Raw genomic sequence first — 24,793 nt, 5'->3', positions numbered from 1 at the left:
AGATTTCAGATCAGCTAAATAAGTGACATACGACTTCTTATTTATACTGAAATTACACTGGGTTATCATCAGTGATCACTTTTTAACACACACAAAACCCACAATTTGGGGATTGTCATGATGGTTATAAAAAGCTTTAATATGGACTTAATTTTGTCAAACAATTCCTGAACAAGAATGACCTGACATTCCATAAAAACAGGATAATTCACATTTGATTGTTTCCAGATAAATACACTCACATATGCAAACTCAGGAAAAAATGAACAACCTAATAAATAAAAGGAAGCACTGGAATAGCATATCTGTATTTTTCATGGCACATCTCCAGATTTATCCTATGAGGATATAATATGCAAGTTCTGGGTCAGCCAAGCGAACTGGGAGGAAAGGATTGCATTGTTCTCCCTACATAGTCAAGTTCAAGATGGGACAATGAGGCTTATATGTTATTCTTCAATACTCGCTGTAAGCTATAAACATTTGCTGGTAAAGTAACTGTTGCCAAAGATCAAGTAACACAAGCTGGCAGCTGAAACTTGGAAAGAAAAAACAAAATTTAGTCTGGAATAACTTTTTAAAGCATTATGTAAAAACATTATTTACAAAACATTAGCATTGCAGGATTAGGCCCTACTTTGTTGACTGATCAAAAGATATTGCCAAGGTTAGTTGGAGGGCCAGCTCCAGGCACCAGCTCAGCAAGCAGGTGCTTGGGGCGGCCAAGGGGAAGGGGCAGCACGTCGGGCTCTTTGGTGGCAGGTCCCTTGGTCCCTCTCAGAGGGAAGGACCTGCTGCCGAAGAAGAAAGCGGCGCGGTGGAGCCGCCGCCGATTGCGATCGCGATCACCTTTTTTTCCCCCCATCTCTCTTTCTGCTTGGGGTGGAAAAACCCTGGAGCCGGCCCTGGTTAGTTGGTACTTGCCAGGTCAGCTGTGTCACTGGCAACATCTCCATTTGTTACTGGGATATCTAACGACGTGAAGGTGCATTCTGCATGTATGCTACCTACAAGGGCACGTCAGCTTGGCAAATGGATCTGCCTGGTGATGTAGGCTTGTGCTCCTATATTTGGAATCGTTGAAGTTTATGAAAAATAGAAGCATACGGATAGTAAGGGAAGCTTCCTGTAATTGATGTGGGAAGGAAAGGACTTCTCTAATTCTAGTAATTTAAAAATTAGGGGCCGGATCCTGTAGCCAGTCTGCATGTGGAATTTCCATTGAAGATTATGGGAATGCCATGTGCTGAGCAGTTGCAGGACGGCGCCCTAAGTATTAGTAAACCAGATGGTTAAAGTTGTTATAATATACCCAAGATAGTTTCTGCGTTTAAATGTTAAGCAGCTGGAAATAAGATTTTAGAGATCCCTTCTTCTATTGATGTGTAGGAGATTTATACAGATAGCTCATATTATTGCAAATAATAGTTTGGCACAGAAATCCTACATATCAAGAGTAAAATATATGAAACCTTTAAGTTTGCACTTCAACTGAACTTGCAAAATTCCAGAAAATGTACTGCCTAGTTTTGCTACCATTGAATTTAATGAAAGTTTTGCCACTGATTTCAATGAAAGCAGAACTGGGGCCCTTAATCAGGCATGAATTTAATAAGTGAACTGTAACCAACAGAAGAGTGTGTCTAACAAAGACTAAAAGTCAAAAAACACACCAATTTTTTGAGACTAGTTAGAGTGGACACTGACTTGTGCAGTAAGAGGTCAAATACCAGCAAAAGAACACAGCAATTGAAAGCAGGGCACATCATGAGATCCAGGAGGTGCTTGAAAAGGAATTATATTTCTGTATGGCTTAAGCAATGTCACGAACCATTTAGAAGCAATATTGTTATGAAAACAAGTTTTCGTCCAGATTGTCTAAGCAACTGGCATCTAGTTTAACTAATTTTTAATTAAAAGTACTGTGCATATAGACAGGTAATAATTACAACATCCATTCTTATCAAGTTATAAATCCAACTAGCTAGCTAGCCACGCCACCACCTTGCTACAGGCAATTGTGCTCTCCAACTCACTGCTTGATGATTAAATGCTTAACTACAAATCGAGGTTACAAGAAAAAGATCTCTTGTCCAAAATGTTTGATCTGCTACAAATATCCTATAGAAAATATCTACAGACACTGCTAAAGCTTCCATAATCCTAGTACTTAAGTGGTAGTTTGTTTGTTTTTTAAGGGAGAGACGTTTTCATGGCTTACTATATGGTGCTTTTTCTTCAAAGTAGCTTCCTCTTATTCTCCCTTGCAAAGGGTTGACTACTTTTTGGCAATCAGGACTTTTAAATAAGTAGTATTGAGATAATAAATTCTAAAAGTTCAAGGTATATTTAGAATAAAAGGGTAAATTTTTCAGTAACAATACAAGCTCCACAAAATTATCCTTCAGATGTAGCAAGCTGTCTTCCTTTAGTTATCCAAAAATATGTTTCCTTTTTATTTATGACACAAATATGCTGTGCCCTGGACTGATCAATGATGAGTGGCATTTATTTGAAACAGCTGTCTATGTGGACATTCACAGACTAGCACTTCTTAGATAACATTTAGAATTAGTCCTTTATATTTAAGTGTCACATACAAATAAAATATAACTTGATATCTTAACTTCAGAGTCACTGCCATGACTCCAGAAATCCTACAAAAATTGGGAGTGACTATAGGAAACCACTGTCGTCTTGATTTTCTTAATCTAAATTTCAGCAAGATTAATTTCTTGGCACCACTGGCTGTAACATATTTCACTGCTTATATTGGGAAACTCAGAATCCTAGGCAAGCAAATATAAGCTAAAAAAAAGGGGAGGAAATTGGCTCTCTTAAGGTGACTGCCTGACGACACTGATAAATCAACTCTTGATCAAATATCACAATCTAAAAATACATGTCTGGTTAAATGCCTATGTCTTGTTTGTTAGGTTAATTGGTGATGGGAATTTTGTTTGGTGAGGGGGAAAGATAATGGAAATCAACTGATCATTACTAAGGCCATATATTTTTCATTTTATCTAAGTTAATTTCTACACCAGGTCTCTGAGTTTACAAAAAATTACAGTTGCATTGCAATTTAAAGCATTGTGTTTTCAGCGAGTGAGAAGCTTATACTTTTCAGATGTCTTATTCAAATACATTATGCCTTTTAGTTCGGAATGGACTTTGTAACTGTCAGTTAACGTCCATTATTAGTTGAAACCAGACATCAATCTCAACTACGTGCACAGTTAACTTCTAACACATGCAAGACCAACTATTAAATTCCCTAGGGCTGGCTGTTGCTCCCATCTTGTAAAGAGTCAAAATGATAAAGGCAAGGCCCTATTGACACTGACCATGGAAAAAATATCTACTAGTCCGGGTTGACAGGGACAAAGTGTCTTCTTTCATTCTCTCATGTTCTAAGGTAGAAGTAAATGTTTATTTCAGAACTATGCAATCTGGACTAGATTACTTTTGCTGTTTGCCTAGAAACTGTATTTATGTCCCTCTGATGTCTCTGATGCCAAGCTATTCTCTTTTGAGTTCATAGGGCTAAGTGACCCACTGACAACAAGAGATGTGTACAGAACAGAACAAAGATGCTGACAGACTGTTTTAAGGGAAATAAAAGTAAGGGGCAAAAATGAAATCCTTGCCTTCTTTGGGAAACAAAACGCTTGGTGTATTATTATGAAAGGAAATACACTGCAAAAGAATAAAATGTACCCTTCAGTACAGAAAGTGTTGGAGCACGGAAATAGGCTTTATCTTTAGTGAAGATCACTTGAGGTGCAAAACCAGAAATTCTGATCTGTAATCTGGCAAAATTGTTTTTGAACTAGTGCCTGCCCATGGATTGCTTACTCTGCAGTAAGAAAACAACTTGAAATGCTTTCATCTAGTGGTTAGCTATAATGGACAAGGAGTTTCAAATATACATTTTCATCTGGATTAAGCAGAGTAAAGGTTTTTTTTTTTTTGGTTTTTTTTTTTTTTTTTTTCTTTACTTACCCTCAAATTATCTACATTGCACATTGATTTAATTGCATGCAAGTTCCACAAGTTCTCTCCTTCTGTGGAAGTAAACACCACTCGTGAGTATCGATCACCTGGAAATATAGTAAGAGGGTTTATGAATTTATCAGGTATGTCTGATATAAGAGACTAAAACAGATTCCCATCATTCAAAAAGTAGATAATTATTTTAACTGTAAGTCTTCAGAACATTTGTCTGAAGATGGGAAACTACCTTTTTTCAAGAGAGGAGATGGTCTCTTTATCTGAAAGACTTGATTCCTATAAGAGCTTCAATCTCCCTCAACATCTTAAAGCTGAAAGAATTCTCTAAACTTCAGTCTCCTATCTTATTCAATTTTATACAGTTCAGAGATCTTAATAAATTTCTAGCCACGCTTATTGTCTGTCCTCTGAAATCTGACAAGAAAGAAGGAAAGGTCTCAGCAGCAAACTATTATAGGCCTATCTTAATTCACAGCATATTGGTAGTGGATACATGATATAATCAGAGGCTGCCTTAGTGAAACAATACACTTGGGGATATCATTAATAATTACCAGGACATTTATAAAATGATTTCTTTGCTTTTGGGGCTGGTGACTTCAGTTGAAGTTTCTGGGAAGTCCTTGGGGCCTTTTTAAAAAAAATAAATAAATTTGTATTCTGGAAGTTATATAGGTCTAATGCACACAAATTCCACCGTAAAAGAAGCTTAATTTATTAGTTAAAAATATTAAGTTACTTTTATTTGAAACAGCTTTCAGTAACAGGGAATAATGTCTTAGTGGCTACCAGAACTTTATACTTAGCTAACCAGGAATGCATATTACACACACACAAATCTTAAGTACCTTGGAGTACAATATGGTACTTTGGGCTTCATATTGCCTGATTTTGTGCAATTTGGGGACAGACATAGAAGAGGTCCAATAATTCACAATAATGCACTGTAAGTACAACAGGTAGAATAGATGAAGATACTAAAGCCAGAACAGCGAAAGCCAGACATGCCTTTGTAACTCTAAAGCAGATCTCAAGAAAAAAAAATCTTGTCTTCCAAACTAAAATTTGAATATTTAACATCTTTGTAAAGTCAGTCTTACTATATGGCATGGAAACTTGTAGACTTAGTAAGGTCTTAATAACTAACCCCCAAGTTTTTTATAAACAACTGCTTTGGACAAATCCTCAGTATCAAATGGCCATCCCTCCCACCCCCCCGCCCCACCCCCACACACATCACAAATGAACTCTGGAGGAAGATGCAACAGAAACCTACAGGACAGGAAACTATAGAACGAAAATGGAGATGACTAGAACATACATGGAGGAAAGACTCAAATAATACAACAAAGCTGGTATTGGACTGGAACTCCCAGGGCAGGAGGCAATGAGGAGGCCAAGGATAACATGGCAATGCACAACAGAAGCAGAACTGAAAGCTATCTAAATGACATGGGAGGAAGTTAAGAGCAAGAGATCATCAAAGATGGGAGGCAGTGGTGAAGGCCCTACGTTCCGCATAGTTTTGTAGTTGAACTTTAAAACATGCACTATTATGAAAAATTATTTCAATAGTCATCAGATTAAAAATCTTATTTTAACAAAAGAAAATAGCCAGATCTTCCCCTGTCAATGAGTAGAGGAGACCAAAAAAACCCAGCATGAGGTGCACCATACAGAATTGCCACGGAAGATGGGACAGGCTTTTCTAAGGCCTGGTCTACACGGGGCGGGGGGAATCAATCTAAGTTACGTAACTTCAGCTACATGAATAACATAGCTGAAGTCAACGTACTTAGATCAACTTACTGTGGTGTCTTCACCATGGTGCGTTGACTGCTGCCGCTCCCCCATCGACTCTGCTTGTGCCTCTCGCCAAGCTGGAGTACAGGAGTCGATGGGAGAGCGCTCGGCGGTCGATTTATCACATCTAGACTAGACATAATAAATTGACCCCGGCTGGATCGATTACTGCCCGTGGATCCAGCGGGTAGTGAAGACATAGCCTAAGTGTTTTAGGAGTAGTGAGCCGTAGCCTCCCAAATCCTGGTGATCCTGAGGGCACACAGGGAGAGAAGTCAAGGAACAAAGAAGGCAAAGAGGTCCAAGATGAGAGAGCTACCTTGTTGCCATTGCCTGAGTCCCCTGGGGTGGTGTAAATGCTATCATGGATGGGACTGTAGGAGTTAATGCTGCTTCAAGCAGTATTAACTCACAAGTGGATTTCAAGATAGATCGTCCCACATTTGCCCTTGCTCAGGAGAGATCTGCTTGGTCTCAATTATCTCCACTCATGGAAAGAGAAAGGATGATCTGGGCCAAATTTTCTTACCTTTGTTCGAAGACAGACCTTATATTATTAAAAAAGAGAATTTTATAAAATCTACTTTGGTATTTACTTTGCCTCTCTCTCATTTTGACAATAGAAACAAATTAGTCACTTTCTAGTCAATTTTACATCCATGTTCTCATGCAGAGTTATTAACATTTATACTGCAGTAGGCTCCAGATCAAGACTGGGACCCATGGGTAAGTACTGTGTACACACATAGCAAGACATGGTTCCTGTCCAAAAAGTGCTTACTATCACAAAGCTGAAATATGTGGCTGGTTAAATATGAAGAGGAATGTTTATTTGTTTTAAATGGCCTTCCCCTTGGGTATTTTAAATTTCATGGAAATGTTTCCATTGGTCTTAGGTTTTATAAAGGCTTGATTTTATAAAACCTAAATTTTGGGCCAGATTTGACCTCACAGATGTCCTTTAAAAATAGTGTTGAAAGAAGAATATATAAGGAAAAGTGAATTTCTGTTTTTAGATTTAAGTTGAAGTACAGATAATGCATTACTAATGTCTTAATGTATATTAAGTGCTACTTCTGTACTAATGTATTTTAAGGTACTAACTTTTAGGATTGTCAACAACTAAAACTAAAACCTTTTCAAGAAATGCTCTATAAGAAAAGAGGAGGTGTAGTGCTTGGTGGGAACTGCTGATGGAGTTTAAAATGTGATTTAGTCTAAATTTCTCAGAGCCTTATGCAAAGAGGAAGAAGGTGCATATCATAAATATAGGGAGCAAGACCTCTTTTTTCTAATAGTGAGACATTTCCTGTGAATATTCAATATTCCCACAGTATTCAGATTTACTATTAACACCATTCCACTCACTTGGAATATCGCAGAAAAAGCTGTCTTTGTGGAAATTCCAATCTGCTTGCCTTTTCTCTCTCTCATAGTGATCATCTGACCATCTGTCATCCTGATGACTAAAATGGAGGAAACATTTTTATCTTATTTGAACACAGAATATAAAAGGAGTTTCCTAACAACTTACATATTTTACTAGCTTTGGCCAGAGAAAATAGATACAAGTGCTCATATGACTTCAACATTCAATAACTCAAATATTCATGACACTTTTATCCTACTAGGGACCTTAAAGCATATTATCTTTATCTTAACACTGAAAAATTCTTGTAGTTCAAAGTGAAAGACACAAGACATTTTAAATGGTTACACTATATCATAGGGTAAGTTTTATCAAACCCTCTCTTCAGTCTAGTTCCATACATGAGGCCTAAGGAATATTTGGGGGGAGGAAGAGGGTTTGTCTGATCCAATGTCCCTTCAAGCCCATGGGAGTGTACGCATTGACTTCAGGGGGTGTTGGAGCAGGCTCTATTTCAGCAAGCTGAGACAATAAGATGATTAAAAAATTCTTACCTTTTAGCCTGTTCATCTGCATATTTAAAAGGATAATTTGCCAATGTTGCTTTGTACCCTGTGTTTTTCACCATATTATTCCATGTGACCAATCTCTGGCCTATTGCAGTCCCTCTTGGCTCGAAACCCTAAGGCAGAACATTACAGAATTTTATTAGTACATTTCATTCCGTTGCTTTAAAAGAAGAATGAAAAACATGAATATCAAAGTGACGGACAACTATAATTAGAAAGTTCAGTTACTCCAGACATCTAGTTTAGAGGTGGATTGCTTTATAACAGGATGTTTTGACACAATAATGACCAATTGCATACGTCTTACAGGGTGGTTATAAATTCTGATTTATGTTACACACCTTCAGTCAGAAATAGTGATTGTCTATATTGCCTAACCAATCAGTAAACTGGCTCTTGATATTTTCAGCGGATAACCGGTTTGAGCTAACTTATCTCAATTACAGAATATTTTGTAGCTTTTGAGTAATTATCTCTGTTGTTATCTCTGCATGTCTCTTGTCTTTTCTCCATTCCCAGAAGAATAACTCAAAGCCTAAGAACCATTTAAAAGAAAAAAATGTCTTGACTAATGCAATTTAAAGGACTGCTAACTGTTTCAAGAAATACTAGTTTATTGAATTCCATTTTTTTTGTATAGCGGAATGGTATTATAGTATCAATATAACAGGAACTTTAGAATAGTCAAGTAAAACTCTTTCCATGACATTTCTAAATACATGGTTGAGCTGGTTCAGAACAAATAAGAACTGAACCGCAGTCTTTATCAGAATCAGATAAAGATTCCTTTCAGACCTTCAATATGGATAGGACTCCATCACTCAAAGGTTCTTAGGTTCCCTCTTCCTTTAATAGATCCAGGCACCCCACTCCGAAACCTAATTTAGAATGCATGATCTCCAGGATGGAGAACCTGTCTTCTGTGACTATGTTCTAATGCATGGAGTAAATTCACAACAATATTAAATGTATAGAAATTAATTTGTGGAACATGTATAAGTTTTAGATAGCTGTCTGCTGGGTACTGGAATTCAAATCTAGTGCATAACAGACACTGATGTGCAACCACCTCTTTGTATCCCTCTTAACTCTTTTGGTGTCTTGATCTACAAGGACATTTGCATTAGAAGAAATACCAGGAACTCTACGATCTACTACTCTCATCCATAGGGTTCATTAGATAAGTCTCACATCTGTTAGCCTTGCTAATACAAGAACTTCTCTCTTAAAATATACTCAGAACAACCCAAATAGATTTATGTTGACAGAAAACTGTCATTTTTACGAACAAAATCTGAAAAATTCAGCAGCTCCTCAGCTCTTGTGAAAATATAGCTGGGTCTGGATTGCAAAGTTCATAACCAAATGTCCTAAAAGCTCAGGTGTGCTCAGATTTGGGGTTTTGGTTTGGGCACATCTGTATTGGAAAGCAATGTAACAAGTTCTCTAAATACTACTTACGTTACCTGTTTACTGTTATTGTTGGGGGAAATAGTAAAGCAGAGAAAATTATCTGACAGTACAGGAAACAGTTGCTAACTTACCAGCAAAGGATCAGAGAAGTCTGGAAGATCTGGAACTAATATACCAACCAATGCACACACCACTATTAATACAGTGCACATGCCTAGAACCACCACAGGCCAGTCAGCTATCAGGGCTGCATAACTATAAGGAAAGGAAAAAAAAATCTTAGCAAGGAAAGAGGAATTTGAAAACAAAAGAAGGCAAGAACAGAATTATTTCACACCTCTTTCCTTGTGGAATAAGACCCATCTAAAGCATGATACTATTTTTTTTATTACACCTAAATGGAGGCTTCAGACCTTTGCCAGGTATCTATGCGAGATCCAGTTTAATCTCATTCTCATTTTTTTTTTAAATTGAAGTGAGAAACAGACGAAAAAGATGATGTTAATCTCCAGCAAATCCCTCTCCTCTTGCAACTTCATTTGGGTTCTTGTTAGAAAAAGTCTTTTTCACCAGTCCATTGGTATTTCTTTCAAGATTGTTATAAAAATATAGATTTCAGTTTAGCATTTTTTGTGTGCTGCTACTGCCTCTAAGATGATTATTTCTGACTTACTCAAAAATAGATTTCTTTGGTTCACAGCTCAGGTAATAATTGCTACTTTTACTCAATCTATTCTGGCAACCATGGATAAAGCACAATTAACATCATTTTATGTCAAATTGCTTCATAAGACCAAGTATGCATTATTGATTTGTATACTACTTCCTCTACTTTATAGTTCTGGTTTGGTCAGAATGGTTTCCCTGATCCATACTACACAAGAAAATAAGTGATTTGCATAAGCCAAAAGAACCATTTGCTATGTAACTTAAATCTACAATTTAAAAAAGGTTACTCAGAGCCTATTATGGTAGTCCACAGAATTTGCTGCAAGTTCAAGGGTGAAAATAAACTGCAATACACACACACACTCAGATTTCAGTATATATCATATCTTGCTAATAAATTCTTGGAGCAAAGAAGCTTTTACATGCATAATTAAATATTTATCTCAATAAGAGGTTCTTGTTAAATTGACAAAAAGTGTGCAATAAAAAAAAGCAAGAAAATGAAACGCAGAAGTACGAAGTTCACTACAATTAGTCTTACATCAGTCACTTGAAATCAAGGTCCTGGAGTTCCAAGGACAACTTTACAGAAAGGTTATTCTGTCTAATCTTCAGAACAGAGGGGACAAAGTCCGGTGAGGTTTGTGATGCATTTTGAAAAAAACATTTGAGTATGAATCATAGCATATTGATAGTAGTTGTACACATGTAAATATTGATCAGGACAATTTATATTCCACTTCCTCCTCAATCTCCATGCAGACTAAAATAAAGGCTAGTTTATATTACAGCTCTCTCTACACCTACTTTCACTACCCTCAGAGACTGTTGTTCTTTTGAAAAATCAGACCAGCACTACATCTGCATGTTCTTACCTGGACCCAGTTACCCTCTGTCCAGAGATTTTCTGTCCTATTGCTAAAACAAGATCTAATTCCCCTTTTTATCTAAAGGCAACAGGACAGCCACTCTGGCAGCAGTTTACCATTTCTCTATAATAAAACCAACAATATTCAACAATGCTGTTACTGACTGCCCTGGGAGTCCTCTGCAGAGTGCCTCAGCCTGAATAATCTTCACTTCAGCAATGAGAAAGGGGTATGTTCTACAGGGTTCAGCACAGATTTGGGAAGATTCAAGTGCTATTGTGGCTTTGCCTCAGTTTCTCCATAGATAAATGTGGGATAATTTTTACCACTCTCACACAGGGATTCTCAAGCTTAATTAGTGAAAGTTTCTAAATCTGTTTGAAGTGCAATTTGTTATTAAATAAACATAAATGTACTATTTGCCCAAGTGTCCAACTGCGCAAAGTTTAAGGGAGAGGGAGTAGATGACTTAACATTTTTCTATTTACAGGATTCAATATTTCTATATACAGCGGATTCTACATTGACTAGTTAAATGTTTGTTGAGAGCTCAGAAGACTTGAAAGTTATTTTTCACCATTGTGTTGCTACTGCAAGAATGATCCCTTTACCCTGTTGTGTGTATGATTCCATTTCCTGCTGAGCAGCTTGCTCTCATCTCAGTTGAGCAGAACTCTTCAATCAATAACTAACACTAAAGAAAGTTGTGGCCTATGTGACCTGTTTGAGGACTTTAATAAACCTTATATAGGAAACATTACCAGGTCTTTACTCTTGTAAATTGTCCTATTTTTTTTATGTCACTGTAGTGGGAAGATCTGATGACCAGCAAGCCTAGTGGATAGGTCTTGGCCTTATGGTTTCTGCTGGCCTAGTCATCCCAGAGGGGGGCCCAGTTGTGGTCTCAATCAGCCCCTTGTGCTCTGATTGGTCCCCCACTTGAGGAGCAGGAGAAAGGGTGCAAAGTAGGGGACCGAGGCCCACCTACTTCACTGGGTCCCAAACCAGGGCCCTAGAGCTTATCCAAGTGTCCAGCCCAGTTACTGAACTACCCCAAATTATGTGTTCTCTGAGCTTGCTTCCTAGCATCTGGAGCTCCTTAGTTTGGGGCATGATCATAGGCTAGGCAGACTTTCCTCACTCTCTTACTGTCCTGTTCAGTTAGTTAATCTCTCTTAGAGCTTTCAACTCCCAAAGAAAGGGGGTGAATCCAAGTCCCTGCTGCTAGAGCAGCCTTCACAAAGCTGTTGCTACTCTTGACACAACTCTCAGCATCAGCCTGGCTTCCTGGTGTCACATGCAGGGCCGCCCAGAGGATTCAAGGGGCCTGGGGCAAAGCAATTTCGGGGGGCCCTTGCATAAAAAAAGTTGCAATGCTATAGAATACTATATTCTCATGGGGGGCTTGCCCCACTTGCCCCCCTCTCTGGGTGGCCCTGGTCACATGCACTCATTTCCCCCTTCTCCTAGCAGTAGTGTCCTTTAAAAACTGTTCCTGGACTGAGAACATGCTATGCAAGTTGCACTTGTTAAGGGGCCGGGGCCTCCCTAGTCCAGCATTGCTCCACTCCCCACCCTGGTTCAGTGTTGGTCCCATCACAGTCATACACTGGATATTTGTATCAGCAATGATCACTGCAGCCAGAATAGCAAAAGCATCCATTTGAACTATGTGGCAACATTTGTTTCTATATGCAAGCAGAGTCAGGATGAGCTCTACCTTGACATCTGGTGGTGAATTATGGGGAGTGTGGAAAGGAATTTCAGGTGTTTGCATTGGCACACCCACCCTGCCTAGCATAGCCCACGGCAGCCTGGGATGGTTATTTTGACAGCTCTGGGATTCCCAATTTCTTTGTTATTGGGGCAGGAGGAATAAAGTGTTGTCACCCTGATTATGTGAATGAGGAACTATGAGACTGCTTTATGACAGAGAGTCTCACCATCAATTAAGTAGCACCCGCTAGACAAGGGACATGGGTGCCAGTGAATTGGGAGAGGTTGGGGACTGGTGTGTGTACCTGATGGTATGGGCCCCTTTTGAGGGCCTGGAACACCAATTGCACCTCTGCCTCTCTCCACTGTTCAAGAGCAGAGCTAATTTTGATTCCATTAGGAGTCCATCTAGAGGCTGCTGAGCTGAATTCACTTTGGGCCAATGATGCACCAGCACTGGGGCTCCCCTACTACAAGCTGAAATCACTAAGAGCTGAAATCACTAAAAGAGCTAAACTTACTGAGCTGAGATCACTGAGTGCTGTGTTAACTAGTGGGGGAGCCTGAAGATCTATTGCTAAGCGGCTGGCAGAGTGGAGCAGTTTGCAGCACGGTTGGAGCAGCCCACGGAACAGCGAGCAGAGCAGAGCGGAGCGGTTTGCGGGGACAGCTGGAGGAGCAGCACAGAGTGAGTGGAGTGGAGCCGGTCGTGGTGAAGGCTGCAGCAGAACTCCACGGAGAGGCAGAGCAGTCGGCCCCAGCCCACATAAGGTGCCCCTTAACACCCAGTGTGCCCCCCCATTTCCACCCAGGCGGGGGGGGGGGAACTCTGCAGATAAACTTTTGAACTCTGGGGCGGCACTGACCAGGGACAGAGACTTTTGGGTTGTTGGACTTTGGGGTGATTGGACTTAAGATCCTAAGAGGAAAAGGACATTGCCAAAACTTACTTGGTGGGTCTTTTGCTCATAGTTTACGTTATGAATCCTGTTTGTGGTGTTTCCCCAATATGATGCCACATTGTTTCCCTCCTTTATTAAAAGGATTTTGTTACACTCAGGCCTGGTCTACACTGCGGGGGGGGGAAGAGGGGGGTTCGATCTAAGGTACGCAACTTCAGCTACGCGAATAGCATAGCTGAAGTCGAAGTACCTTAGTTCGAATTACTTACCCGTCCTCACGGCGCAGGATCGACGTCCGCGGCTCCCCCGTCGACTCCGCCACCGCCGTTCGCGGTGGTGGAATTCCGGAGTCAACGGGAGCGCGTTTGGAGTTCGATACATCGCGTCTAGATGAGACGCGATATATCGAACTCCGAGAAATCGATACTACCTGCCGATATGGCAGGTAGTGAAGACGTACCCTCAGACTCTGTGCTTGCGAGAGGGGAAGTATTGCCTCCTAGAGGCGCCCGGGGGGGTGGTATGTAATTGTCCCAGGTCACTGGGTGGGGCTCAAGCCGGTTTTGCATTGCGTTATTGAAACGGAACCCCTGGATACTGAACCCGGCCCTTGTTGCTGCCAACTCAGAGGGGCAGAAGGATTACATATATAATTTGTAATCCTTGTTGGTTTTCAACACTATGATGCATTTTGTTAATTAGCCTGTTATGTGCTTTTTAGTACCTTGAGCATGCAAACAATTTCACAGCTCACTGAAAATGCAAAAAAAATGGCATGAGTATGTGTATCAAGTAGATTCACAATAATTTTAAGTAGCCTCTGACAAACCTGGAAATATCATTCCCTTTCCAGCCAGTACACATTTTTGAGATACAATAACTAATTCTCTTTTCTCAACTTCAAATTTTCAGATTTTGTTTGTCTGAGCTTCATTTGGTACCACTAATGACACTGGTGTAAAGCAAGAAATCTCTCCAAGTGATTTGTCCACAAGCAACTGAGATCCTAAGTTGCTATCCAAAAGGAAAAGTTGGTCTCTCCACTTCTACTTATTTCGTAGCCATTGTGTAGGAGGTGGGAGTTTTAAAATTAAATTGTAGTACTTCCCCTAAAAGGCAAGGTGTGGATTTGACCTGAATTTTAAAAATGTGGGTGCATTGACCTGAAGATGAAAGTGACTGGCCTCAGACCTCTGCCCCCAATTCAGAAAAGCAATTAAGCATCTGCTTAAATCCACCCCTATTCAAGAAAGAACTCAAATTTTAAAACGGCATGCTTAAAGTTAAAGACGTGTTTAAGAGCTTTCCTGGCTCAAGGCCTCAGTTTCCTGCTTTATACCAGCTGATTAAACCCACCAATACATTGGTGCAACTGGCTGAGAAGAGTCAGAGGACTGGGCCAGACTGGTAAGCAAGTCATTTCTTCGGCCATTCAGTAGTCCGAATCAAGTGGAAGTTCCCACTAGCCACAAAATTCATAGCTGCCTGAAATTTATTTTATGCCAAAACATCTGCTGCATTCAGTCTAGTCTGTAGTACGTTAACATTTCCTACACTGCTTTGTGGTATGGTGCCACATTTTCCTAATCTACCCAATCTATATATTTGTGATTCTTTACTTGCCTCACTGCACTTCTAACGAGCTGGGAAATCATGTCTGCGTACTAAGCAATAAAATAATGCTTAGGAGTTCCCCTTTGTGAATCTGTATCTCCGTGTATAATAAGAAAAACCTGGTTCATCACAATCTGGTTGCACACAAAAAGATATATACAACTTTTCAAAACGTCTAGTTGGTGTATATTTAAGAGGTTTTCATTGTTTCATGTACAGTGGAAATGAATTTGATTGGATTTATATGCAGTATATTCACTGAACAGACCTATTATTTACTGAGGGAAATTCCTGCACGTGGATTATTCCTTTAACATGTGTTCATTTGAAATGGTATCTAATATTTCAGGTGCAAGCACAATTTTGGGTAGGCCATTCTACTTTCTTCCATTAAATGTACAGAGCCTGTAACCATGCTGAATTTGTGTTTAAGGATAGGAAAGATTATTGCAATGCCCTCTCCTGAGCTTTTTAAATCAAAGTGTTTTATAATTATTGGTGTTGGACCAGGGAGTTTCTGGGGGTACACTCAGGAGCAGGACTGTGGTCAGCTGTGTGTGTGCGTGTACACACACACTATTTGTAAAGAAAATAAAATTTAAAAAGAATCAGAAGACAACACAGGATATTTGTCCAATTAGTATCATACTTTCCATCTGTTTCTAGAAGGAAACCTAGTCATATGCACAACAGCTAATTTTACAATACACTAACACCTGTGCATGAGACATGGTTTTCTTAACACATGAAAGAACATGCACAAGATTTGTAAGTGCTTATACGGTGCCTTACCTTTTTGGTAATTTGAATGGTCTGGCAGGTCTGGAAAAAAAAAAAAAAGAATTATCGAACATAGACAAAATGCACTAATACTTGTGCACTAATATTTTTTCCCTGTGCAGTTCCAGGGAAGAAAATATTTTAAATTGGCATATTCTGGCCTGGCATTATCCAGAAAAATGGAACCCCAAAAGGTACCCAAATAAAACCTATTTCAACTGCTAATGTTGTTGCTTCTTTACTAGAAATCTAGCTCTACCAAAGTTATTCTGAATAGCAAGAGAGAACAGGCACAAATGTATTGTTGCTAATACTTGCTCTTCTTCAAATGGATCTTATTTCATGGAGTAATAATCTTCAGTATACACTTCATATTTTAAAAAATTGTAATTAAGATGACCAAAAAGCGGTCTCTGGGGGGAAAACCATAAATCTACTTAAAGACTCAATATCTATGGATATGATAAACAGATGTTCCGAAGATGTAACTAAAACCACAGTTTCAGGTAAAGCATGAACTTGGTTTACTTTCAATAGTCATCTTTAATATTGTTTCTATATTCCGCAGATAGAAGACACTAACTAAGAGACCATTTTTCACAAAGAATTCTCAGTTCTCTGAAAGAGTACAGATTTGCTAATTCCCACACCACTGCATTAATGGCTCAAAATTTATGAGGGCTTCTGAGATTGTTCCAGAAGCAACTAAAAAAAATCAATTTGTCTAAAAATAAGATACATTGTCCCTGCAAAAGATACGGAGTGAAATCCTGGCTCAGGGGAATGAACTGTACCATTATAAGCATCTTTGTACAGGTATAACTGTGTCCACACTAGGGTGTTGTACTGCTTTAACTACATATGTTACTAAACCAAAATAGTTATGGTGACAAAAAACAAAGAAACAAAAACCACCCATGTATAAAACAGCCCCTAAAAAGTTAGGACTCTTTTAGGCAAAGCAGAAAGCACCATCTTATGTAGAATAACAACATACCACTTTACACATATGCTGACCAGCACAGCTGTGATAAGAAAGGAATAATCAAAAATATGTTTTTCAAGCAATACTCTAATTCAAAGCATCAAATAAGCTACACATTAGCATACCTATTACGGAGCATCATCAATGACACTCCTTACATCAGCTGTGAAGATGAAAGAACAGATAAGTCTAAACAAACTAAACCTAGTTTCTAATCCATCTTTTAAGCATCATGGCTAAGTGCTTGTCATCTGTGTCAAATGATACAGAGAATAACTACAACTCTTAACTACTTAATTCCTGATAAATAGATAAATATAAAGATAAATTAAAATGACATAGCATTTTTAATGTAACTGTACTTTAGAAATACAAAGGAATCACAAGAAAACAAACATCTTCAGTTTATAACCAAAATAGGATGAAAAGGCATAAGTCCTTAAAAAACAAAAACAAAACTAAACCTAGTAGACAATTATGTTTTACTGTAGGTTGCCCTCAGCTTTTAGAATATTAAATAAAGCATTTATTTTCCTACTGTTATGCTATAGAAGCTGATATTTTGATTAAACCCAAACTGATGACTTCAAGAAGTTGAACACATATTTGTAAATAATCATGGAACTCATCACTATTGATGGAGCAGGTGCTCGTAATTTCCAGAATTTACAGGGAAAACAGAAAGTCTCATTGCATTTGGTGCTGAACAAATTGGAAAACTTGAGGTAATGGAGGACTTGAAAAATCCATCTGCCACTGGAGAGTAAGCAGCTTTTCCTGACGCATAGAAGAACCTATGCCAAATTCTGCAGAATTTTAGTTTTCCTTTGACTTAATTAAACAAAGAGTTTCTATCCCTTGTTCTTGCGAAGATTAAATGCATTTCACATTTGGAAGGTTAACAATGCAGTTTTGTCTTGCTGGGTCTGGAGAGAGATAGAGGACTGTAATACCCCTCTGTTGCTGCTGGTCCTGCTCCTCAGAGTTCTCCTATGATTTAACAGAGTGAAAACAGACTTGATAGTTGTTAGTTTTTACTGCTGCTATTCTGAAAACTGTGGGCAACCATCAAACTGACATCCCATCAATTGTACTACTGCTTGAGAAAGCTATGAGCAGCAGTGGAAACAGACATCAGAGCTATTAACTGGGATATAAATGGGGGGAATATAGATTAGCCAACATTGCTCTGTGTTAGCCGCCAGGAAGCTGGAGGGAAGTGGTAGAATGGCAGAATGCCCAGTGCCCAGCTACAACAGCCAGGAAGCTGAGGAGGCATTGTGGAGCCCCTTACCTATGCAGGAGATAGGAGGCTTTGGGATGGGAAGAAGAGAGAGAATGTTTCCTCTCTGCACAAAGTATATTCAGTGCTGAACAAATGAGGATGATTAAGTTCTTCAAGTCTGGGAAGGAGGCTGGTAACTGGCATATTTGAAACCTTCCTTTTAGCTGGAGGGTGATATGAAAGATGGAATCTCTTAAGTGGGATCTAGGAATCCTTAAGAAAGATCTAGTAGGAATCTCATCACCCTTCCCCATTTCTAGGAGTAGAGGGACTGGACTTCTCACCATGGTACTACCTCTGGACAGTGGGGCCTTTCCATCTTTCACAATGGACTCTGGAAAGTATATTAAGTTCTCTGGCAAATAGGTGCCTGCAAAAAAATTTTAAGCCTTGATGTAACACCCTTGATCTAGATTCAAAACTCCCAGCCTATATGGTAAACCCTGTCAGGCAATCATTTGCCCTTTATTGTCTCTGAAAAGCATGACACGCTTATAAATCTCTATATAAATGTTAAAAGAAAAAAACATCTCCATGGAAGAAGTTAAGATAGTGTAATCATTTTTCCACCTACATTAGAGACCTATTTAGAACATCAATTTTATTTATAGGTTTCTTTGTCGTGTTCATCATTGTAGCATGTAAGCATCACACGAACAGTAAACCTGCACTTATTCTCACAACATCCATAGGGAAGGATTATAATTCCCTATTTACAGATCAGAAACTCAGACAGAGATTAAGGTCAAAATTATCACATGGTCCACTAACTTTGAGTGTCGAGTGTGAGAAACTTAAAACAGAGATGCTGAAAAGGCTCAACTTCAGATGAGGTCAATGCAGTTACCTCTGAAAAAACAATCAAATTAGAAAGCCAAAATTTGTAGCATCCAAAACTATTGGACTCTCTCTAAACGTTATGCCTAAGTGACTTGCCCAAGATCACACAGGAATTCTGTTGCAGAGTTAGGAACAGATCCCAGATCTACTCATTCCCAGTATAAGACCATCCTCTTTCAGCCCAATTGGCAGATAGCTGGTTTTTAGAAGTCAGTGTGGCTGAGTGCTCTGAATGTGATAAGGACAAAGTTCTGCAGACCACTCTCAAGGTATCACCAATATATGGAGAGGTTTCTACCCAAAATTATTTGAATCAGCTTTGAGTAGCAATAAGACCATGTATGAAAAGAAATGTTCACATAAACCAACAAGCTTTTGGATTACCTCAAAGCCAAAAGGCTTATAAACAAGAATAAACAAAGGACAAATTAGCTAGAAAGCTATAATTAAGTGCTCAAGAATTTTTCAGAATGACAGCCACTCTCAATTTAAGGTATCATTCCATATAACTATACGAATTATGAACCTCAACCTTCATTCATGTAATAAAAAAGGTCAAAGCTCTGGTGGCATGATCAACTCTTTTGAGTAGAGGGCTGAGGGAAGAAAACAAAGGAAAGATTTTTGAAATCTGACTGTACACTCAGGTTGAAGTACAAGGGAGAGGTGGAGATCTACACTCTTAGCTTTAGTACATTGACCCAATGACCAACCAATTTCTAGCCTTTAGAAATAAAAGATTTGCATTCCAATGCACATTCTTTCACCTGTGAAAATGAATTTCATTCTCTAATCTGGACATTACTACAAATAACTCAACTGCCACACTATTTGGCATGTGGCAGCATATAACCCAGAGAGATCGGTCTGGTACTGGAATGGTATGGGCTGTTGCAAGCAGATTTGTGATGTGTTGGCAGGGTTATGCAGAGAAGTTTGCCAAGCACATGCCTGACTCACATCAATTCCAATAGCCTTCACTTTAATCAGTAGATAATTAAACCATAAAAACGAAAGATTAAGTGGCTGCTCTATAGAGACAAATACTCTCCTCTCCACAAAACTGGCTTTCCACTGTGGTGCTCCAGAGACCAGAACACTCCCCTTTCCCCAACCCCTCCATTCACCTCAGGCTGCAGAACCGCTGCAGTAGTTTCCATGGCAGCTATCCCCTCTTCTCAACCCTTAACTGGTTCATCTGGGTATCATGGCCACACCTCTACCCCTGTCCCCAAAATACCCCCAGAAGGTGGTCTGGTTGGAACAATGTATTTCTGAAGTATGCTGTGACACCTTCCCAGCAAAACTGCAACAGCATCTGCTGCCTGTTCAGTCAGACAAGGCTGGATAGGGAACTGTGTTCATTTTGCATCTGTCTCATAATTAGGGCTCACTAAATATTTCCATTAAAAGTCTATAATGAGGAGTCTTTGTACAAAATGTTTTTCCTAGGCAAAAACCTCATTTTCTTTTATATGGAATAAAACAAAAACAAACCTCTCCCCCCCGCTCCGAACTTTAATATCTTTGTGAAAACAAAACCCCTCAAACCCACATTTCCCTTCTGTTTCCTCTCTGCACAAAGTATATTCAGTGCTGAACAAATGAGGATGATTAAGTTCTTCAAGTCTGGGAAGGTTAAAGGTCACACCTGCTATCAAACTCTCTTTTTTTTTCAAAAGGCACGCATAAAAAAAATTCTGTGTACACCAAAATGAATTCCAACAGTGTAACCAATACCTTCCAGCTGTTATAATATCTTTATTACACTGGTCAGTAGGAAAAGTTATCCTCCCAAACTTCACTAACAAATTCTTTCGTTATGCCCTAAAATACAGAAATGCATAGCAAAATGGATCTTTCCTTCTTAATTAATTAATCCTACTGTGTGTGGTTTTTAAAACACTGTACAGTGTTTACATAACTATTAAACTCTAAAGAAAGTTTTGGTGAAGAAAAAGATTGTTCATCAGTCTTCATGAGAAAGGAACTGTAGGTTTTGCAAGAACTTCACTGAACATACTAACAATGTACGTAAGTTACCCATATAAGAAACCTAGCTGGAGAAGATTCAAATTCAACTCAAAGCTAAAATACCTCTGTGCTTAGCACAACAGGGGTAATGCTGAAAAGTGATATGGAAAGGATTTAAGGTGGGACAATGCAGGATTGAATTGCTGCATCACAGCACTAGTACAATTTCAGTAAATGCTATGGAAAAGACTGAAGAGGAGACCTTGTGGTGGATCTGAACTCATCAACAATTTACTATGAGCCCTCCACCATGATAGTTGCAGCCCTCATACCCCATTCCATCCTTCCCTAATGGTTCATCCAGAGGCACAGAAGACCGTACACAGAGCTGTTTTAGGCTGTGTGCAGACTCAGCAAAAGCACAATGCATCAGTTCACATTAGAAAGATTCCCTCTGCAACCTTGACCAGCAATTTAGTTTTAAACAGCAGGGAGCACAGTGTTCTGCCATATTCTGTCTCCAATGCTCTACATTGGAGCCCAAGTCTGTTCTTAGGCTACGTCTACACTACCCGCCGTATCGGCGGGTAGCGATCGATTTTTCAGGGATCGATATATCGCGTCTCATCTAGACGCGATATATCGATCCCCGAACGCGCTTCTATCGATTCCGGAACTCCACCGCCGCGCCGACATGGAGAGCCCGGACATCGATCGCGCCCGTGAGGACGGGTAAGTTATCGATATAAGATACTTCGACTTCAGCTACGTTATTCACGTAGCTGAAGTTGCGTATCTTATATCGATTTTTCCCCTTAGTGTAGACCAGCCCTAAGTAACACCCAGGTATTCCCATAGACATCAATAGAGTTGCACAGCTGTAACAGAGGGGACAGTTTGGCCCCAAACTCCTATCCTTTGGCTATAACAAAAGTATTATTAATTCGCATCAGGTCTCTAACTTTCACCTGGATGTTTCCTTGCATAAAGCAATGTTACATTAGCATGTGCTTTGCTACAGAATCATAAAAATGTAGGGCTGGCAGTGACCTCAAAAGTCATCTAGTCCACGCCTTGTGCTGAGGCAGTATCAAGTATATCCAGACTATCCCTCACAGGTGCTGGTCAAAACTATTCTTAAAAACCTCCAATGGTGGAGATTCTCCATCTGGACCCAGGAAGGACCCCACTAGCTATGCCCTCCCGGTTTGGCAGTGAACCATTGATAACTACTCCGAGTACTGTCAGACAGTTATGCACCCACCTCATAGTAATTTCATCTAGAACACATCTGCCTAATTTGTTCATAAGAATGTCATTTGGGACTGTGTCAAAAGCCTTACTAAAAGCAAGATGGATCAATATGGAACTGTGCTAATTGAATTTAATGCTCATCAATAAAAGTTATGCGTGGTCTGGTGCTTTTAGCAGTCTCTTTGGTTCTTTGACCTAAAGTGCGTTAGAGGAAAACAATTTGCAAGAAACCCAAACATGTTTAAGGACAAGTGGTGCTCTTTAAAATTACATAGAGCTTTTTTCTCAGCCTTCCCATTGCACTTCTAGATTGGGAGAAAAAAAACGGTTACTCACCTTCTTGTAACTGTTCTTCGAGATGTGTTGCTCATATCTATTCCAGTTAGGTGTGTGCGCGCGCCGCGTGCATGGATGTCTGAAACGTTTACCGTAGCAACTACCCGTCGGGCCGGCTGGGGAGCCCCCTGGAGTGGCGTCAAAATGGCGATCTATATAAGCCCCTGCCGGCCCGACCCCCCTTCAGTTCCTTCTTGCCGGCTACTCCGACAGAGGGCAAAGTGGGGAGGCGGGGGAATGGAATAGATATGAGCAACACATCTTGAAGAACAACAGTTACAAGAAGGTGAGTAACCGTTTTTTCTTCTTCGAGTGATTACTCATACCAATTCCAGTTAGGTGACTCCCAAGCCTTACCTCAGAGGTGGGGTTGGAGTCAGTGAACCGCAGAGTGAAGGACCGCCCTGCCAAAGGCTGTATCATCCCTAGAGTGCTGGACAATGGCATAGTGGGATGTGAAGGTATGAACAGAGGACCACGTAGCAGCTCTGCAAATTTCCTGGAGACGAATGTGCACCAGGAAAGCAGCTGACGACGCCTGAGTGGTTCACTCCACTTCTCGTGGAGTGAACCGTGACAACAGGCGGAGGGACATTTGCCAGGTTGTAGCAAGCGTGAATACACCCGATGATCCACGACAATATTCACTGAGAAGAGACAGGAGCGCCTTTCATCCGCTCCGCAATGGTGATAAACAACTGGGTTGTTTGTCCGGTTAAGTGCCCTTAAAAGGCAAGTGCCCTTCTGATGTCGAGAGAATGGAGACGCTGTTCGCGTAGGTCAGAGTGCAATTTCGTATAGAAAACAGGCAAAAAGATATCTTGGCTCATGTGGAAGCAGGACACCACTTTTGGTGGGAAGGCAGGGTGGGGTCTTAGTTGCACTTTGTCTTTGTGAAAAATGGTATATGGCAGATCACAGGTGAGAGCCCGTAGTTTGGAGACCCGGTGTGCAGAAGTGATGGCCACCAGGAAGGAGACCTTCCAGGAGAGGTAGAGAAGAAAGAAGGTGGCCAGCGGTTTGAAAGGGGGACCAAGTTGAAGTCCCACGCAGGCACAGGCGGCTTCACTGGAGGATGGATTTTCTCTAGACCTTTGAGGAAACGCCACACGACCAGATGGGAGAACACGGAGCGCCCCATCATGCCTGGGTGAAATGCAGAAATGGCTGCAAGGTGGATCTTAAGGCATCCGAAGGTTAGGCGCTGGTCTTTTAGGGACCTCAGATGGTCCAAAATACAGGAAATGGAAGCTCAGAGCGGGTGCACCTGCCGCTGAGCGTACCAGATGGAAACCTCTTCCATTTCGCCTCGTAGGTACGCCTCGTCGATGGCTTGCGGCTTTCTAGAAGGACCTGCCGTACCAAGGCAGAACAGGCTCATTCAGTCTGGTTCAGCCACGGATCCTCCAGGCCGTGAGATGGAGAGACTGGAGGTCCGGGTGGTGGAGTCAACCGTGATTCTGGGATATGAGGTCGGGATCGAGAGGCAGGCATATGGGAGCCTGGATGGACAAGTCCAGGAGAGTCGGGAACCAACATTGTTGTGGTCAGGCTGGGGCTACCAGTATCACATCCCCCTTGTCCCGTCGGATCTTGAGGACTACCTTGTGAACCAGCGGGAATAGTGGGAAGGCATACAGCAATTGGCCCGACCACGTGATCTGGAAGGTGTCCGCTAATGAGCCCAGGCCGTGATTCCAAAAGGAGCAGAAGGCTGGACAGTTTCTGTTGGTCCGCGAAGTGAACAGGTCAATTCAGGGAAAGCCCCAGGTGCGGAAGACAGAATGGATTATATCTGGACGAATGGACCATTCGTGAGTCAGAAAATGCCTGCTCCAAGTGTCTGCCAGGACGTTCAGGGCACCCGGAAGGTATGAGGCCTGAAGGTTGATGGAGTGGGCTAAGCAGAAGTCCCACAGAGAGAGGGCTTCTTGGCATAGCGGTGACGACCGGGCTCCGCCTTGTCTGTTCAGGTCGAACATGGCCGTGGTGTTGTTCATTAGGATCGCTACGCAGTGACCACGTAGGTAAGAAAAGCTTGGCAGCAAGACGGATTGCCCTGAGCTCTCGGATGTTGATGTGCAACGACAGCTCGCTCTCGAGCCATAAGCCCTGCATCGTCAGGCCGCCGAGGTGGGCCCCCCATCCCAATTCAGACGCGTCTGTAACTAGAGTCAGAGTGAGCTGGGGGGATGAAAGGGGACCCTGGCCCCACCATCTGAGGGTCCAGCCACCACTGGAGGGATTCAAGTATGCGCTTTGGGATCGTGATGCCCATGTCTAGACTGTCGCGTCCTGGTCAGTAGGTTGACGCCAGCCACGCCTGAAGAGGCCTGAGTCTGAGCCTGGCGAGTTGTACAATGTATGTGCAGGATGCCATGTGGCCCAGCAGTCTGAGACA

General features: G+C 40.8%; 1 protein-coding gene across 13 annotated transcripts in view; it reads right to left on the bottom strand.

The window, feature by feature from the left end:
* The window catches only part of DISP1 (dispatched RND transporter family member 1), a 169,390-nt gene that overhangs the window by 5,419 nt on the left and 139,178 nt on the right, over window positions 1-24,793 (bottom strand). For all 13 annotated transcript variants that reach the window (XM_039528989.1, XM_039528977.1, XM_039528978.1 and 10 more), the window contains 5 exons: window positions 15,731-15,760; window positions 9,300-9,423; window positions 7,741-7,868; window positions 7,186-7,283; window positions 4,006-4,103 (listed from right to left, as the gene is read on the bottom strand). In XM_039528989.1, coding sequence (XP_039384923.1) covers window positions 4,006-4,103; window positions 7,186-7,283; window positions 7,741-7,868; window positions 9,300-9,380 — 405 coding nt within the window. In that variant the 5' untranslated portion in view covers window positions 9,381-9,423; window positions 15,731-15,760. The remainder of the gene's footprint in view (window positions 1-4,005; window positions 4,104-7,185; window positions 7,284-7,740; window positions 7,869-9,299; window positions 9,424-15,730; window positions 15,761-24,793) is intronic.

Source organism: Mauremys reevesii, linkage group 3, assembly GCF_016161935.1.
Source record: "Mauremys reevesii isolate NIE-2019 linkage group 3, ASM1616193v1, whole genome shotgun sequence".
Classification (NCBI taxonomy): domain Eukaryota; kingdom Metazoa; phylum Chordata; order Testudines; family Geoemydidae; genus Mauremys; species Mauremys reevesii.
This window is presented reverse-complemented; position numbering and strand designations above follow the sequence as displayed.